Here is a 16,662-nt window from a genome sequence, read left to right as displayed (position 1 = left end):
AGAAAGAAAGAAAGAAAGAAAGAAAGAAAGAAAGAAAGAAAGAAAGATATGAGGATGAGGGAGGACGAAAGCAACTCCTTACTTACAAAGAATGTTCACATGTGTTAACAGTGTTGACCCATTACTCTAACAAGTGGGTGAAGATAAGTCAGGTGATCTTATTATTCCCATTTTTAAAATGTGAACATTGATATTCACAAAGATTAAACCACTTGCTCAGATTTCCATAGCTCATGAAAGGCCAACTGGAACTTCAGCCCATGCCTTCTGCTCTCCCCCAATAAGACTGGATCACCAACAAACACCAATAAAGTCCTTCCAATGATTCATAGAAAATGTTAGTCTTCAGCAAATCATTATTCTAGCCATTTGATGCCCTCTCCCAGCTCTATACACTCCCTCTCAACCTTTCTTAGGCTCTAGAGCCCAAAATATATAGTCACTGCTCCCATTCATGTGAAGGAGAAGGCAAAACACACACACACACAAACAGTTAAACAAGCAACAGTGGGGCAGAGAAGAAGAGGAAGGAAGGAGAGAACAAGAGCTCTAGCCCTAACGAGACATGAATCCAAATAAAGTAATGTTTTCTTTTTTTTTTAAGATTTTTATTTATTTATTTATTTTATTTGACAGAGAGAGACACAGCGAGAGAGGGAACATGAGCAGGGGGAGTGGGAGAGGGAGAAGCAGGCTTCCCGCTGAGCAGGAAGTCTGATGGGGGGCTTGACCCCAGGATCCTGGTATCAGGACCTGAGCCGAAGGCAGATGCTTAACGACTGAGCCACCCAGGCGCCCCTAAAGTAATGTTTTCAAATAAATTCTGTTTTACTTTGTTGTTCTCACCTAAATGAGGTTTTAGTAGAAATTCTTTAAAGATTTACCTTAAGGAAAAAAAATTAATTGTAATATATGTTTCTCATTCACTCAAATGTTCCTAATTCAGAGATTTTAATGTTTAGAACAGGGCCTGAAACTTAGTTTGCATTTCTAGTACATATTAAGAAAGATGGTCTAAACCAATTAGTGGGGGGGAAACCAAGAATATGAGGGAATTTGTTATTAACCCAGTTGAATGAAAAATAAAAACCATTTACTCATTTAGAAGAATTGATTTATTTGTCAAAAAAGAAGCACATAGACTAAGTTAAACTTATTCACCAAAAACAGATATGCAATGAGGTAAGATTTAATCAGGTTGAAAATAATAGAATAAAACCAAATTGTTTTAAATGCTATTTTATTCATTCTTAATACCTAATTCAGACCAGCGCTCTTATATCCTACTTCCTCTTCACCACCACCCCCAGAACTTCACACCTACACACCCTCCTCGGTTAACAAAATTAAAGAAATTTTACTGTGTTTGCTTGGTAAATTTGTAGGAGCCTGTTTGCATCCATGATGCCATGTGAGAAAGTGGAGGCCCATGGCAAAAATTTTAAATAAGCATAATGTTCTTTTTTCCCCCACAAAATCATAAGAACCAAAGTGTCTACCCAATCTGGGAGTCACTTCAACAATATTCTTCAAAGTTATACCTTCTGCCTCCACGGGAACTCTCCAGGGACAGAGAGCTCTTCATAATGTCAGGAATCATGGCTTTATAGAATGAGTCCAACTTCTAAAAAATCATTTATTCTACTTCAAGTCCAAATTAACTCTTCAGCTATTTGAAGATATTTATCCTAGTATCCATTTGCCCTCTCCTTTCCAAATTATACATAAACAATTCTGTCAAACTCACATGACATCTATAAAGAGGTTGGTCCTGATGGACTCTGAGAAACAAACTGAGGGTTCTAGAGGGGAGGGGGGTGGGAGGATGGGTTAGCCTGGTGATGGGTACTAAAGAGGGCACGTTCTGCATGGAGCACTGGGTGTTATACGAAAATAATGAATCATGGAACACTACATCAAAAACTAAGGATGTAATGTATGGTGATTAACATAACATAATTTAAAAAATCAAAAAAAAAGAGGTTGGTCCCATTTTTTTGAAATATGTAACTTGCCATTTTTCTTCTTTAAGAATAATACACAGATCTGACCGGTGCCACCACTGAATCTGTTTCTTCTTTAAAATGAGGTTAGGGGCGATTGGGTGGCTCAGTCGGTTGAGCATCTGCCTTCGGCTCAGATCATGATCTCAGGGTCCTGGGATCGAGTCCCGCTTCAGGCTCCCTGCTTAGCAGGGAGCCTGCTTCTCCCTCTCTCTCTGCTGCTCCCCCTGCTTGTGCTCTCTCGCTCTCTCTGTCAAATAAATAAGTAAAATCTTTTTAAAAAATTAAATTAAATTAAAATGAGGTTAATAGTAGTATCTACTTCATAGGTGTGTCGAATATTTAAAGAAATAATCCAGACTGTTAGTGCTTGCCAGTATCTGTGCTCTGTTCATCCTCCTGGGCACAGAGCTAGAGTACATGTTCCAGTCTTCCTTGCAGTTAGGCGAGGCCATGTGACTGAGTTCCAGGCAATGGAAAATGGGCAGAAGTGATACATACCACTTTTAGATATTCTCTTCCCCCCACAAAAAAATTTCTTGTGTGTGCTTTTTCTTCCTTTGCTTTTTCCATCTGCCTCCTGAATGAGGGTAATTGCAAGGACTAAGAGGATGGGAGGCCATAAGATAGAAAGAACTTGAATCTCGGAATGACTGCATCCCCTCACCCCCTTCCCTCCCCTTGTCCCTGTGAAACATAGGCAAGAATAAAGTTTTATTATATTAAGTCACTAAGATTTTAGAGTTATTTTGGCCATTTGCCTAATACTGCTATGTATATTAGGTTAATCCATTCATGCAAAAATCACAGTGCCAGATATAGAGAAAGTATTAGCTACCATCACCACTAGCAATTCCTCCATCACTACTACTTCTGTAATTACTCCTGCCGCAGACATAGTCTGACTGGAGTCCAACATCTTATCTCCCTTGATCTAGTCACGTCAGCCTGAAATTGAATCTACTACTTGAGGAGTCACAACATACTTCGACTTACGTTGAAATTCCAGTCAACAACTCTGAGAAGAAAAACAAATGTGTTTTGTTTTGGGGGGGTTTTTTTGCATGTTGCTTCTTTCAACATAGTTTTCCCTCATCTTGTACTTTGAAGAACTGAAAATTTGGGAATTTAAAAGTAAAAATAAATAAGCACTTCTGATGAGTTTGCTGATTTTCATTATTGGTCCATTTTGAAGACTGGCTATCTATATATAGTGTTTATTTTTATTTCTTTACGTTTTTTATTTTAATTCCAGATTTTCATTATTGGCCCATTTTGAAGATTGGCAATTATTTTTGAATCTTGATTCTCTCATTCATTGTATTATTTTCCTCCCTCAGTTTTTATATGAACTACAAATTTTTCTGACATGCAAACTATTTTCATCCAAACTGCTGATGAAGATGTCAGTGAGGAGAAGGCCAACTAGAGAGCCCTGTGGTGTGGCCCTGGGGATTCCCTCAAGAACGGAGAGCAATCAATTTATTCACAGTGTTTGAGTTCTACACACTTGGACTGTATTGTCATTCAATCCAAGTCGCACCATCTTGTGCACAAAATATCTTGAAATCTTTGTCAAAAATTACATCAATAGTGTGATTATCTAATCCATAGCATTCTCCTAATTAGTTTAGTAATTTTGATAAAAAGTTAAAATGGTATTTATTCGGAATAATGTTTTTCTTAACAATCCTGGCTAACTCCTGGTAATCATTGCTGTCTTTTCTACCATCTGTTGTCTTTTCTAAACCACTTGTTGCTTTTCTCTCAAACCATCTTCTTATTAACATATGACAAAATTTTGCGTGGGTTAGACAGCAAGTGTATACCATTGAAACCCTCTTTCTTCCAACTCCCCTTTCAAAATAATGACATTTGCCCTTCTCCAATTTTTCTAGGATTTATCTCAATATCTGTGATTTCTTAACCATTACCATTGACAGTTGCTTCATCTCATCTGTAAATTCTTCCAGTACCAGGGTGTGTGATTCATCTGGATCTAAAGAATTGAACTTACCAAAGTCTGAAGCCCCACCTCCCTAGTCTCAGAAAGTTCTTACAGCTACCAAATACTGTAACCATGACTGCAAATAATCCCAGAGACAGGTCAGGAAATTTTATCTTACTTATGGAGCACCTCCAGTCTAGGAAACCTGCGTATCCATTCAGCTATGTGCTGAGGGTCTGCCATGTGCCAGGCATTTAACACACATACCTCATTTAATCCCAACCATGAAAACAGAAGTTCAGAGAAGAAAGTTGACCAAGGTTACACAACCAGATTCAGGCCGAGTCAGGAGCCAAACCCAAGTCTGTCTAATTCCCAGCTCAGGTTCTTCCCACTGAGCCATACCTACCTTCTCACTGGGACTCTCATTCTGTCTTCCTTCCTCACTTGGCCTTCAGTTCCCTTTTAATTATACTCTTCTGCACTTCACAATATTCAGACAGCTCTCCTTGGTGAGGAAAATGGGAACTTGTCAGAAACCGATATGCTTTCCTCCCTCTGTCTGTACTTACCTTTTAAGCATTCATCAAATAATTGAGAATGTTCTAGCAAAAAGAGCTTTATCATTTTTCACAGCTTCAACTTCCACCTTTATGTTGACCACAAACTCACCCCCATATTTCACCTAAAATTCCCTTGATCATGTTGGTGAGGATCATGTTGGTTCCTCTGGGTCCTCAGGATATGTATTCTGCTCTTTTTTTTTTTAATTTTTTATTGTTATGTTATGTTAATCACCATAAATTACATCATTAGTTTTTGATGTAGTGTTCCATGAATCATTGTTTGTAAATAACACCCAGCACTCCATGCAGAACGTGCCCTCTTTAATACCCATCACCAGGCTAACCCACCCTCCCACCCCCCTCCCCTCTAGAACCTTCAGTTTGTTTTTCAGAGTCCATTGTCTCTCATGGTTCATGTCTCCCTCCGATTTCCCCCCCTTCATTCTTCTCCTCCTGCTATCTTCTTCTTCTTCCTCTTTTTTGTATTCTGCTCTTTATCAGAAGTCCTTTTTTCTCATATCAACATTTTTCCTGGAATCTCATCCTCCTAATATCAAGGCTCTTCCCATGCCCTTCTTTCTGTACAGGACCAATCTGCAAATGGAAGATTCTTCTCACTGTCTCATCCACCTTCCTTCAGGCCCATTCTATGCCCTCATGGACTTATAAGCTAAAAACATGGTTGTCAACTAACTATCCTTTGGTATCCGCTGATGAGCACTCCAAATCTCCCTTTAACTGGAGGTATTTTCATCTTTTGAAGGGACTGATGAAGTGAGGTATAGGGATTCCCAGCACAACTTCTGGAGACTGACTGCCTGGGTTCAAATACTGACTTTACCACCTACTACCTCTTTTACCTTGGCATTTACTTAACCTCTCCAGACCTGTTTACCTCTAGGATGGGGATAATGGTTCTGTAAGGATAAATGTTAGTTGTTAATTATCAACAGGTGAATTTTAATGTTGGCATTTTTGCCCTCTAGGTAAATGAAAAAAGAAATATTTGAGAGTCGGGAGCTTTGACATTTGCCACTAAATTTATACTGTGTGAGTAGTTAGCTCTTCTTCTTAGCAATAGGTAGCAACAGAATTTCTGAGCTGTAAATGTCATCACATCCAAGCCAGAGGCCAGAAGTTATAGACTCAAAACCAGTATAGCAGACCAGATAAAGAACTTGCTTATGACCCTTCTGAAGAGGGCGGACCTACTGCATACCCATCTACTTCCTACCTCAATGTTACCAAATCTTCCTTTGCTTTTTTCCCAAGAGATAGCAAAAATCTAGACTTTTATGTAAAATCTCCCGATTTTTAAATATTGGCAAATTACTTTTTAAATATTTAGCATTTTACATGTTTAAGAACAAAATACCAGCAGTTTGCAATCTCTGGCCTAAAGCCTGAAGTCTGAAGTCCCACACCCCTAGTCACAGAAAGAACTTGTAGCTACCACATGCTGAAACCATGACTACAAATAATCCCAGAGATAGGTCAGGAAACTTTATCTTATTTATGGAGTACCTCCAGGATGGGAAACCTGCGTGTCCACTCAGCTATGTGCTAGAGTCACCCTTTTTTTGCCACAGATATTAATTTACCACAAGAAGGCTCTTGTCATATCCCCCAGAATCTCCAGGTCAAATTCCTGGCCCATCCCAAGATTCCAGGCACTCACCGGTGATCTTATTTATGGTGTCAATTACTAATGGTGCTGAGATTAAGAACCTGGTGAAACAGATGCCAGACAAGCTGTTGCTAAAATTGTCTATGTATGGTTAGAGACAGAGCCCTGCCCTGGGCCTGAGCATCTGTGCAAAAGAGGGGGAGGTTATTGGAGCCAGCACTCAGTGTGTTCATGGTCAGGTCTGCTGAAGCCCGAAGATGAGCCATATGAGGAAACTGGGGCTGGTGACAGCTGTTGAGTAAGCCTTACTCATTTGAGGATTATGAGAGAGTTGAAGAAGCCTTGATAAGTCGCTAAGAGCCAGGTCTATCTTTGGAATCCAACCTAATTTTCCAGCAGATTCAACCCATAAATGCTAGAGCTGGGATTAGCTAAGATTTAATGCCTACAAGTGGCCAAAATATATATATTTACAATTTTTATTTTGGCATTTTTTGTGTTGGCAAAATAATTAAATAAATAAAATAGAAGCAAACTAAATGTTTATCTGGAAAGAATTGGATATAAGTTACAGTACCTTCATCCAATGAAATAATATACAGCCAGTTATGGGATAAATTAGTTTTAAAGAGCTGTCTATAGAATAATATGTATGGTCTTACCACTATTGTGTTAAAAACAGATGAAGAAAAGAAAAGAAGGAAATAAAAACCAGGTGAATGTATGTGTTAGTATGAGCGGACATATGAGTGTGTGGGTTGAAGAGTCTTAGGAAAAGAATTTAGAAAGATACATAGCAAACAATTAACAACAGTAGGCCAGGAAAAATGAATTATTGAATATGCTGTTGCATTTTACTTTGTTATAGCAAGCAAGAATAATTTTGTAAGTTAAAAAGTGACTATGTAAAGAATATATTTAATTCTCATGAAGTCAATTCATAATTAATATAGCACCTAATGTGACTCCAATACTGTGCTATGTGCCATCAAGAATATAAAAGAAAAGCTCCTCCTATCCTTGAATATTATAACTTACTAGGAGAGCCTATCTATTATATCTATCATCTATCTATCATATATATATATACATATATATGTGTGTGTGTATATATATATATATATATATATAAACACTACTCAAACCCAAGTAATTGAGTCCTTCCTATTTCATACATAAAAGAGCCATCATTATTCCTATTTCATAAAGGAAAGAAACTGAGGTTCAGGGAAGCTCAGTGCCAGCAAGGGAGGGAACTGGGTTCTGGCTCTAAACCCAGGGATCTTCACTACTAAACACTTAAAGGTAAATGTCTTCTTTGTAAAGAAGAAAAGATATTTCAGTAAAAATTCATCAAGAAGCATTTAGAAGTGCTTGGTGAAGAGGAGATACCCGAGTTCTCAAGTCTGACTTTCTACACAAGTGAAATCTGTCAGCTTATTGCTGATCTTGCTTTTCACCTACTTCTTTAAACAGAATCTACTGCAAAGATTGACCAAAAATCATAGACAAGACCCAGATATGTTTCAAGGAGCATCAGAGATGGAAGAGACCCTAAAAACCACCTCTTGTCACAACTCTATTTTTAAGACAGGAAACTGAGGCACAGAAAGGCCTGAAAACTGTCATGTAGTTGACCAGTGGCAGGACTAGGACTTGAATCTATGGTCTTTTCAGCACATTCACACTGTGCTCATCCTCATGAATGACCCAGTGACACATCAAACTAGCACTCCTAGCTGTCCCAGTTGATGAGGTAGGTGCTCCCACCAATTGAAGTCTGACGTTGGTTCAAAGTTCCCCAAATCAGCCTTGATGGAGCAAGCAGTCATTCTCCTCTAATCATGTCTTTCTTGAGACAATTTTTGCTATGCTGTTATTTTCTATCAGGAAGACAGATGGACAAACACCAGCACAACTAGCATATACCAAGTGCCTGTTAGATAGCCCTCACTGAGAGTAGGGTGTTTGAGTATATTATCTCTTAACAACCTAGGACATAGATTATGATCTCCATTTTACAGCTACTAAATGATAAAACCAAAGGCTCAAATCAAGGACTTTTAAAAATATGCCTAGGACATGTTCCCTGTGTGCTGCCTTCCATGTAGCAGGAAAAAAAAGAAAAGAAAAGAAAAGAAAAGAAACTACTGGATATGGCCCAAAGACTGTAGCTTCTTTAGAAGCAAAACACGCTAATAAAATCTCTGCTTCCAGGGGGGGAGTCAATGAAAATCAAATAAGAGTGCATTTCATTCTGTCATCTCCTGACCTATAAAAGTGAGTTAGAAGACTAGACTCCTGGAGAGTCACTGCCTCCAGGCTCTACAAGAGTCTCTGCTCATTTCTCAATGTTCCAGATTTCTGGATCTTGTCTTCAGGCCAGCTTCCTGCTCTCCTCTAATCACAGCAGCACTCCATTCTGTGCTTGGACAGTCTGTGAAATCTGTACTCCCTTGGAGCCGATGAAAGGTCTCAGGCTTAAAAATCCTATAAATCCCATCCTCTGAGTTTCTTGAGGTGGCCACTGGAGAGAGCTGAAAACAAAAATTGATGCACCTCACTTAAGTCTAAGTGTTACTCTACCACCCTCCCATGTCCTCCTTAATGTCTCCTAGTTCTGATCAGATCTACTGCGTAATGCAGTGGGAGAAAAAGGATGGTTTTGTGTGCACCAGCGACCCCATTAAAGCTCATGCTCCTACAGTACAACTCTTTGCAAAGCAGCATTTTCTGAGATAATGAGCTGGAATGAATAAATCCCCTACTGCTGGTTCTTCTTTAATTATTTCCCTAAAAAGAAAGGACTATGTCATTGAAAGTATAAAATGCACCTAAAAAAATATTCTTCAGTAAAGTGCGACAGAATCAAGGTGTGACATCCCCAAGAACAGCCAAGTCACAAAAGAGCTAGTCATGTTAGAGGCCAAGTTAAATAACTCATAATTTTGGATCTCTGGGTCGTGCTAGCACTCTTGACTGTGGGCTTATGAAATGCCTGAACAGGCAAGACGGCCCCTGTTGAATCTTGCTTGACTTGGCCCTCACATGGGTAACTCTTCTATGATTTGGCTTTCCCCACACATCTCACACCTTCCCACAAGTGACCTTTTTATTCTGTGCTTGGCTTTTCTATGGTGGGTTAAGTGTCTGCACACATTCACGTCATCAGGTTTGTGGTGTGAAGATGACGTGGTATTGCTCTCCAGATATGCAAGAAGGGTTGAAGTTCTGCTTTGGTTCCTACAATTTTTTCTGGGATAATTATGGATAAAAAGGATATGGTTAGAGGATGTATGCCCTACTTTTTCTCCATGACACTGCCTCTTGTAGCTCTTTGAGCTACCCAGTGCTTTTCATCAAACTGAGCTTCTACATATCCAGTGGTGCCTACTCCCTTGGACTCCAAATCTTAGACCATGTGTTGTCATTTTCTACCATTCCAGAGCCATTTCCTCTGATATGAAATTTCCCAGAATCCCACATGTATACTGTATCATGCAGCACTGGGCACCTGCATTTCCTTAGAACATTACTATAGGCCACCCTGATTATAATCATCAGTCCTCCACTTATCCTATGTGCTAAGCAGTCTTCCTTTTAACCATCCATTGTCATATCCAAGAAGTCTTCCTCAAACTCTGGATTGACCCAACTGCTTCTCTTCTGTGCCCCTGTAGCATCCATGTTTATCTCTATCATAGCATTTCCTCACTACAACAATTGTTTCTGTTTATGGTCTGTCTCCACGCTGGGCTGTGAGCTCCTAAATTGTATGGACTAGCTCTTATTTATCTATACATTACAAACACCTAGCACTCTGTCCTGCACAAAATAGTTGTTCATGTTGATGAACCATTGTCGAAGGTTTGATTGAATGAGTTTGGGTGAAGGTTATTTCCAGGCCTATGAATTAATTCTACTTCAGAAACTCTTTTTGTTGTATTGCTTTGTCATGATACATTAAGTATGGCTTGTGTTGACATTCAAATAAAAGGACACACATCCAACTGAAGTTGTCACTATAGAAAAACTAGTTTAACACTCAAAGGGTAATATGATTTATCAGGTCTTGTGGAGGGCCATGTTGAGGGAGATGGCTGAATTTCCCCATGCTTTCACCTTATAAGAGACAAGGAATTTAGCAGCCACTCTGGATTGTCCTTTAGTTTGGTCTATAGTTCAATAATCTCTGACAGTATCTTCCTTAAATCTTCCCAAAAGGCTCTGCTGATCTTCATAGACATTGTCAAACCAAAATGTCTGATGTGACTTATGGACCCTTAACCCTCTGTATCAACTTCCCAGCCACACTGCCACCACAAAAGCATGCTGCTGTCTTAGATACAGACTGGGAGCCCCAGAGAGAATCTTTGCCAATCTCAACAACTTCGGTTTGCTTGAGGATATCTCTGTTCAGCTACATAATAAAGGATGTCACTAAGTGTTTAAGTCTCAAGGAGTCTTACATCCTGATGCTTTGAGTAGAAGAATGAGTCTTTCCAATTCTGAATCCTCTGGCTTTTGCCCTGATTATTTTACTACAGCTTCAATCTCCTCTAATTCTGAATGGTTAAAGAAGCCTTTCCCTGGTCACGTTTCGGGAGAATGAGCCCAAGTTAGGGCAGGGTGTGGAGAGCTTAATAAGATGTATGTAAGTCCATATGGCAAAGAAACAAAACCAACATGTAAGAAAAAGACTTTATTGATGAAACATTAAATCTTCTGCACACCAGCATACTCTGATTATGGATATGGAACCTGTGACCATTTGCCTAGGTGTTTCTGGGAATCATTTCTGGATAATGGGATTGCTAAACTAGTTCTCCTCTGCAAAGAAAGCTGACTGGGGAAGGAACATGAGATGCTTGTTGGCTTGTGGTACTGGGTGCTTCACTTTGTGAGCATCCTTTCTGAGAAGCATCACCAGTAGCCTTCTGAGGCCAAAATCTGGTGCTGTCACGGGGTTAAACAAAGAATAGTTCCAGAAGCCTAGTTTGGAAACCATGTGGGAAGATTTTACTGGGTCTCTGGGAATACCACAGAACGTTACATGACAAGGCATTCCATGCTCCTACTTTGGGGTATGAAGACCTGCAAAACTACAAGCTGAGTAGAATGTGATCCTGACACTCTAGAGAGATGGCTTATATATCCATGTTCACTTTGTGTTGGTCTCAGACTATTGATAGTAATGCTAGGAATGACTGGGGCACTCACCTGAGCCCCTACCCCTCTTGGCCACCCCCCACAGACGTCTCCCTGATTGGCTGGAGCCAATTTTGTGGCTGGACCAGCCCTTGTGGTTCTTACTATGATTGCAAGGTGCACCTCAGAAACAACCATCAGGGGAACTTTGAAAAAACAAGGTTTTTTCACAGGTCCTGGAGAGTACATGCCATCCCCAGAGCCACACAATGAGGTCACGAGAGACATGGAGCTGACCTGGGGCTCTGCCTAGCTGGGGCTGCAGGTGGGGCACCTCAGGTTTCTCGGGTTCACTCTTTATTGGTGAATTTAAAACATAAGAGCAGTAATTAGTGCACTGGAAAAGGAGAGCAGGGTCACTCAAGTGGGCTTTTCTAAAACAGGGGACTTCATGGGCAGGGTGGTCTTTATTTAGTTGTGTAATGGGCAATATGTTTGGAGATGGATGTCTTTGAAAAACAGCAATCAAAAGCTTACCGTTGGGCACTTATATTACAATTGAAAAAAACTAATTGTTAGGCACTTAACACTACGGTGTCATGTTTGGGATCTTTCTGGATGAAACCCAATTAAGAACTGATTCCTTCTATACTATAAGCTTTCTTGGTTCAAGGACAATGATTTATCAATAGCATTCTCAGCATTTTGCCCAAGGAAATATATATAAAAACAAGAAACCAGCTCTAATTAACTAACTTATATTAATGAATAGTGCAAACTCTGAATGGGACTGCCTGAGTGTGACCTTGTGCAAGATTGTTGGCCTTTGTAATTTTTCTCTTACCTACGATATGGCCATAATAATAATATTGCTGGCATGTAACAAGCACTTGATAAACATTTCTTGTTTTGTAGTTAAATCCTCGAGATGTTTTAGGAGAATGGGAAGGAACTCCTACTGAAAGATACATCTTACTGAGGAACTGACCTCTAGTGGGGTAAATTCAACTGCTCCAGATAGTTTTGCCAAACATTCGAAAAGCTGGGACTGGAAGTTAGCCCTCCCTTTACCAGCTGGGTTTACAGGAAAGACAGATCTTAGAAAGTAAGTGTAGACTGGTTGTGGGGCTTGCAGGGACTCCCTGATGCCTACCCAATCTGTCTCCTTCTCTTCCTGGGCACTCACCTAGACTGTATATTTCCCAGCTTCTCCTGCAGGTAGGTGTGGCCATAGGAGTTCAAACTACAAAAGCAGGAGGAAGTCATGTAACCAGTTCCAGGCCTGATTTATCTCCCAAGTTCAAGTTTCCACCTTTCTCCATCTGCTACCTGAACGGAGAGGTACCAAACGTTATGTGTTGAAGATAGCAGAACCTAAAAGGAGCCTGGTTCCTGGGATCACTGCTTGGAGGACAGCCACCTAACTAGGAAGCCTAGGTCGGATTGCAAGTGAGTGAGAAATTAACAGTAACATGTTACTATTTGAAGGTTTCTCTCTTACATTATCCAGAGACAACTTAGGAGGGGCTTTCCCTGCCCATGGGTGGAGGAAGGATGTGCAGTGTGGCAGGAAGGGGAAACTCCACAAATCCTCCTCGTGGAGTCCAGAAACTTCTAGAATGAGAACTGCTGGAAGGTTGACCTGGCCGTCCTCGGCAGTCCCCTTTGTCTGCTTCAGCTTCCCTGGGTGAAAATGCCAAAAAGGATTCAAAACCTTTGGTTTTCTGTGCCTCTGCAGGGCCCACAGTAAAGTCTCATAAAAGCTGAAAGTGTGAGTAGGAAGCATCTGAAGTGGGAAATGCCGTTAGGCTGGCCCATAAAAGAGGAGTGCTATGAGCAGTAAAATGAGCTAAGAAGGAAAACATGATGAATGTTTTCTCGGCCTTAAACAGCAAGATCCCCTTTCACAGTCCCACGTGGCACTGCACGCCTGAGCTGGAGAAGCAAGGGGCTCTGTGCAGAGCCTGACTCAGGGACTGTGGCAGTGAGCCCGTGCCTAGGGGCCCCGGTGGGTTTGGGGGGATGGAGTCAACTCCTCCATCACCTCCCAGCCCCCACCGGCCCGTGCCTGGATGAAGGCTCCCACTGAGACACTGGAGGAAATCCTGAATTGCCCAAGTCACAGAGCTAGGACATCTCACGTATGAAAATGAAATCCAGAGTCATGGTACCAGGAGCAGGAGGGAGAACATTTGACTTAAGAGATTTGAGATTTGACTTAAGAACGTGAACATACTCCCCCCACTGCCCGCTGCCATAACTCATTGCCCCATATAGAAAATATTTGTCTTTACTGCGCTGCTTCCCACACTCACACCCAGATGCCTCTCCCTTCATTTTATGTGGTTTCCAGGAGTTCTTCAAACAATTCAAATTCGACCTCCTCCATGAACACTTCTCTATTATAGTCCTTTTGAATCTCATTTTTAGAAAAACATAATCGTGGAAAGACCTGGGCTGGAGCCCTGTCTTTGTTACTTATAAGCTCTGTGATTTTGTGCACGTTGCTCATCTCTATGAGTTTCTATTTCCCCATCTATAAAATAGGGATTAAAATACAAATTCTGTAGGGTAGTTGCAAGGATTAAAGGATGAACTTGCATAATGTGTAACATATAATAAAAACTCAATAAAAATGTTTCCTTCTAACATTTTACAGAATATATGCTCATTACCACAAATGTAATACTTTTTACTGTTCACTGTTTCATATGCACATATCTTGACTTCTCAACCAAGCTGAAATCTTCTTTTTTTTTAAAGATTTTATTTATTTATTTATTTGACAGAGAGGGAGAGCACAAGCAGGGAGAGTGGCAGGCAGAGGGAGAGGGAGAAGCAGGCTCCCCGCTGAGCAGGGAGCCCAATGCAGGACTCTATCCCAGGACTCTGGGATCATGGCCCAAGCTGAAGGCAGACACTTAACCGAGTCACCCAGGCGCCCTTAAGCTGACATCTTCTTGATGGTAGGAAATTTTCTACATCTCCATATTACATAGAACAGTTCTGAGAAAATTATAGAATACCAAGACATATTCAGTACTTTTTTAATTAATTGTTGTTCATAATTTATCTGATTGCTATTAATTAATTGTTTGATCCTTAGTGTTAACCTTTTAACAAAGTCAGATAGAAGGGATGGATGACTCTCATCCTCGACCAAGGAAGTCATGAAAATAGGACTTTATTGGGGCCACAGAGAAGACAGATTCAGATTTGAGGAGTCTCTAAATGGCCCCAGTCCCAGAAGGCCAGCAGCCAGGTTTCAGCAAATAAGGATCAATGCTACAAAGCCCTTGGAAGAACAAAAATACCTGGCCCCAGCTGATGCAAGACCAACAGAGCACATCCTCCGGTGAGGATATGGCTGCCCTCCGTGTAAGTTGGAGTAAGCAAATTCTGAGATGATGTCCGCATGTGTCCTTGCTCAAGTGTCATCTCCTTAGAGCAGCCCTCTTAGAAAACCCTACTGAAATGAGTTCTCATTCTCATTCTCCAATCACTCTCTATCATTCTATTACTCGCAATTCCCTCGGGATGATTCTTGCAATCTGAAGTTACATTATTCATTTGTTTGCTAGGGTATCCTGTAGCAGTCTCTCATCAGACCATGAACTCCTCAGAGACAGGAACGTGTCTAATTGTTCACCTCTATGTCCTCATGCCAAGGGCAGTGCTTGACCCAGAGTAGGCATGAGAAACACATTTATTGATATTGAACGAGATGAATGAATGAAGCCGGTCACAGGTATGGCCCTCTCTGGAAACCAGATCTCTGACCGACAACCATAAACACCATCGCTTTGTGAAAATTTATCTTTGTGGCTGGGTTTCCTTAGGAGGACAACTCTCCTTCAGTTTATTGCATGCAAATTCATACAGCAGAGCTTCTCTGAAATCCTCCAAGTACTGAGCAATGAATCAAACATTTGGCATCAGCCAAGAAGCTCTGCCCTTCCATCTCTACCCTCTGTACACTCACTAATGATAAACTATTTCATAGAAAAGGATATTAGTCTATAGGCTACAAGAAGGTCCCGAACTCTTGTTTTATTAAATGACTACGCGTGAATTGAGATGCTATCATTTTCCTCAAAAACTTATTGATTGACTTTTAAGTTGTTATTTCATTCTTAACCCACCATTCCTTCTATAAAAATTCTGAGCATCATTCAAACTAAATCAAGTTCTACCCCCCAGTGAAAACAGTTCCAACCTCACCTTCTTACACTGAGCATCTCCTCTGAATTTTCAGTCTTTTATGTCATTAGCCCCACAGGTGCATGACTGCCTGAAAAGTAAACCTTTCAAGAGAGAAACTATCACACGCATTTTTTTTTAACCCTCCATTATGTATTAGGGGATCCTGGCAAGCTAGTATGTAAATTAAATTTACATGAATCTGCCACGGAATACCATATGAAGGATAATCTTTGTTCATTTGGGCCCATGAATTTGGAGTGAATGATAATTCAGCCATGCAACCATTTTGCGCTATCCTTGGAAAATGGGCTTGGTCGACAAATTCAGCAGTAAGAATGACTATGTATTGAGATTCTGTACTAGGCCACAAACTTTCCAAGGATGCAAAGAGGAATAAGATAGACTTTTCTCCAAGAACATGAGTAAGGGCAGAATAGCTTTCTTATAGCTCTTTGTATGTAGTCAGTGTGCCAATTATGAAGAATTTTCACCATTCCATTAAAGAAAATTAGGTAGAGCGTATTCTTGAAAATTTTTTATCCAGTTTGTTAAAATAAATATTTTTATTCCTTTCTCATTTATAGATAAAGACACATGCCATAATTGAGATGTAATTGACTTGGACTGCTCTAATTAACCCAAATAACAGAAATTTTCTGTACTTACCACTCATGAATGATTATTGAAATTCTTATCCTGTTAAGTGAAAATATGGAAATTTCTATGTAAAGTTTGCTCCCTGGCATATGATGATTATCTGTTACCTAAAACCTCAAACACTATCAGGCCAGTGCATAATATTTGGTATGCGGCTGAATCAGAAAGAAATAACTATAAGCTTTATATGTAGTTGTTTTCAGTCTGCCGTTATGAAGCCAAAGGTTGACTGCAAGATTTCCACATAAATAGTGCCTTTTTAAGTCTTGAGACATGTCACACCTACAGTCCATGGAGATTCTCATCAGCTGTCGTCCCAGCTATTTCAGCAACCATGTGATAGCTGATGGAATTAGCAGCATTTCAGTCTTTGAAGTTATCTATAAAATCAATGCAATGATTAAAGTCTTTGCTCCTCCAAACCAAGCTCCATTTCCGGTGAATGAGTGTGGTAGTGGACAACCTGACCCCCCAAATCAAGCCCACGTGAAGTGAGTCAGCGGGCTCCCA

The 16,662-nt window shown here is 40.3% G+C and overlaps 1 protein-coding gene across 2 annotated transcripts in view; it reads right to left on the bottom strand.

Moving 5' to 3' along the window:
- Positions 1-16,662, bottom strand: part of TBX15 (T-box transcription factor 15) — a 176,784-nt gene that overhangs the window by 57,412 nt on the left and 102,710 nt on the right. The window contains exon 8 of one of the 2 annotated variants that reach the window (XM_034990183.1): positions 4,361-4,459. The exons of the other annotated variant lie outside the window; for it this stretch is intronic. Coding sequence (XP_034846074.1) covers positions 4,395-4,459 — 65 coding nt within the window. The 3' untranslated portion in view covers positions 4,361-4,394. The remainder of the gene's footprint in view (positions 1-4,360; positions 4,460-16,662) is intronic. 2 annotated transcript variants of the gene reach the window in all.

The sequence above is a fragment of the Mirounga leonina genome, unplaced genomic scaffold (assembly GCF_011800145.1).
Source record: "Mirounga leonina isolate KUSES-001 unplaced genomic scaffold, KU_Mleo_1.0 Mir_507, whole genome shotgun sequence".
Classification (NCBI taxonomy): domain Eukaryota; kingdom Metazoa; phylum Chordata; class Mammalia; order Carnivora; family Phocidae; genus Mirounga; species Mirounga leonina.
Note: the sequence above shows the minus strand (reverse complement) of the source record. Positions and strands in the feature narration are given on the sequence as shown.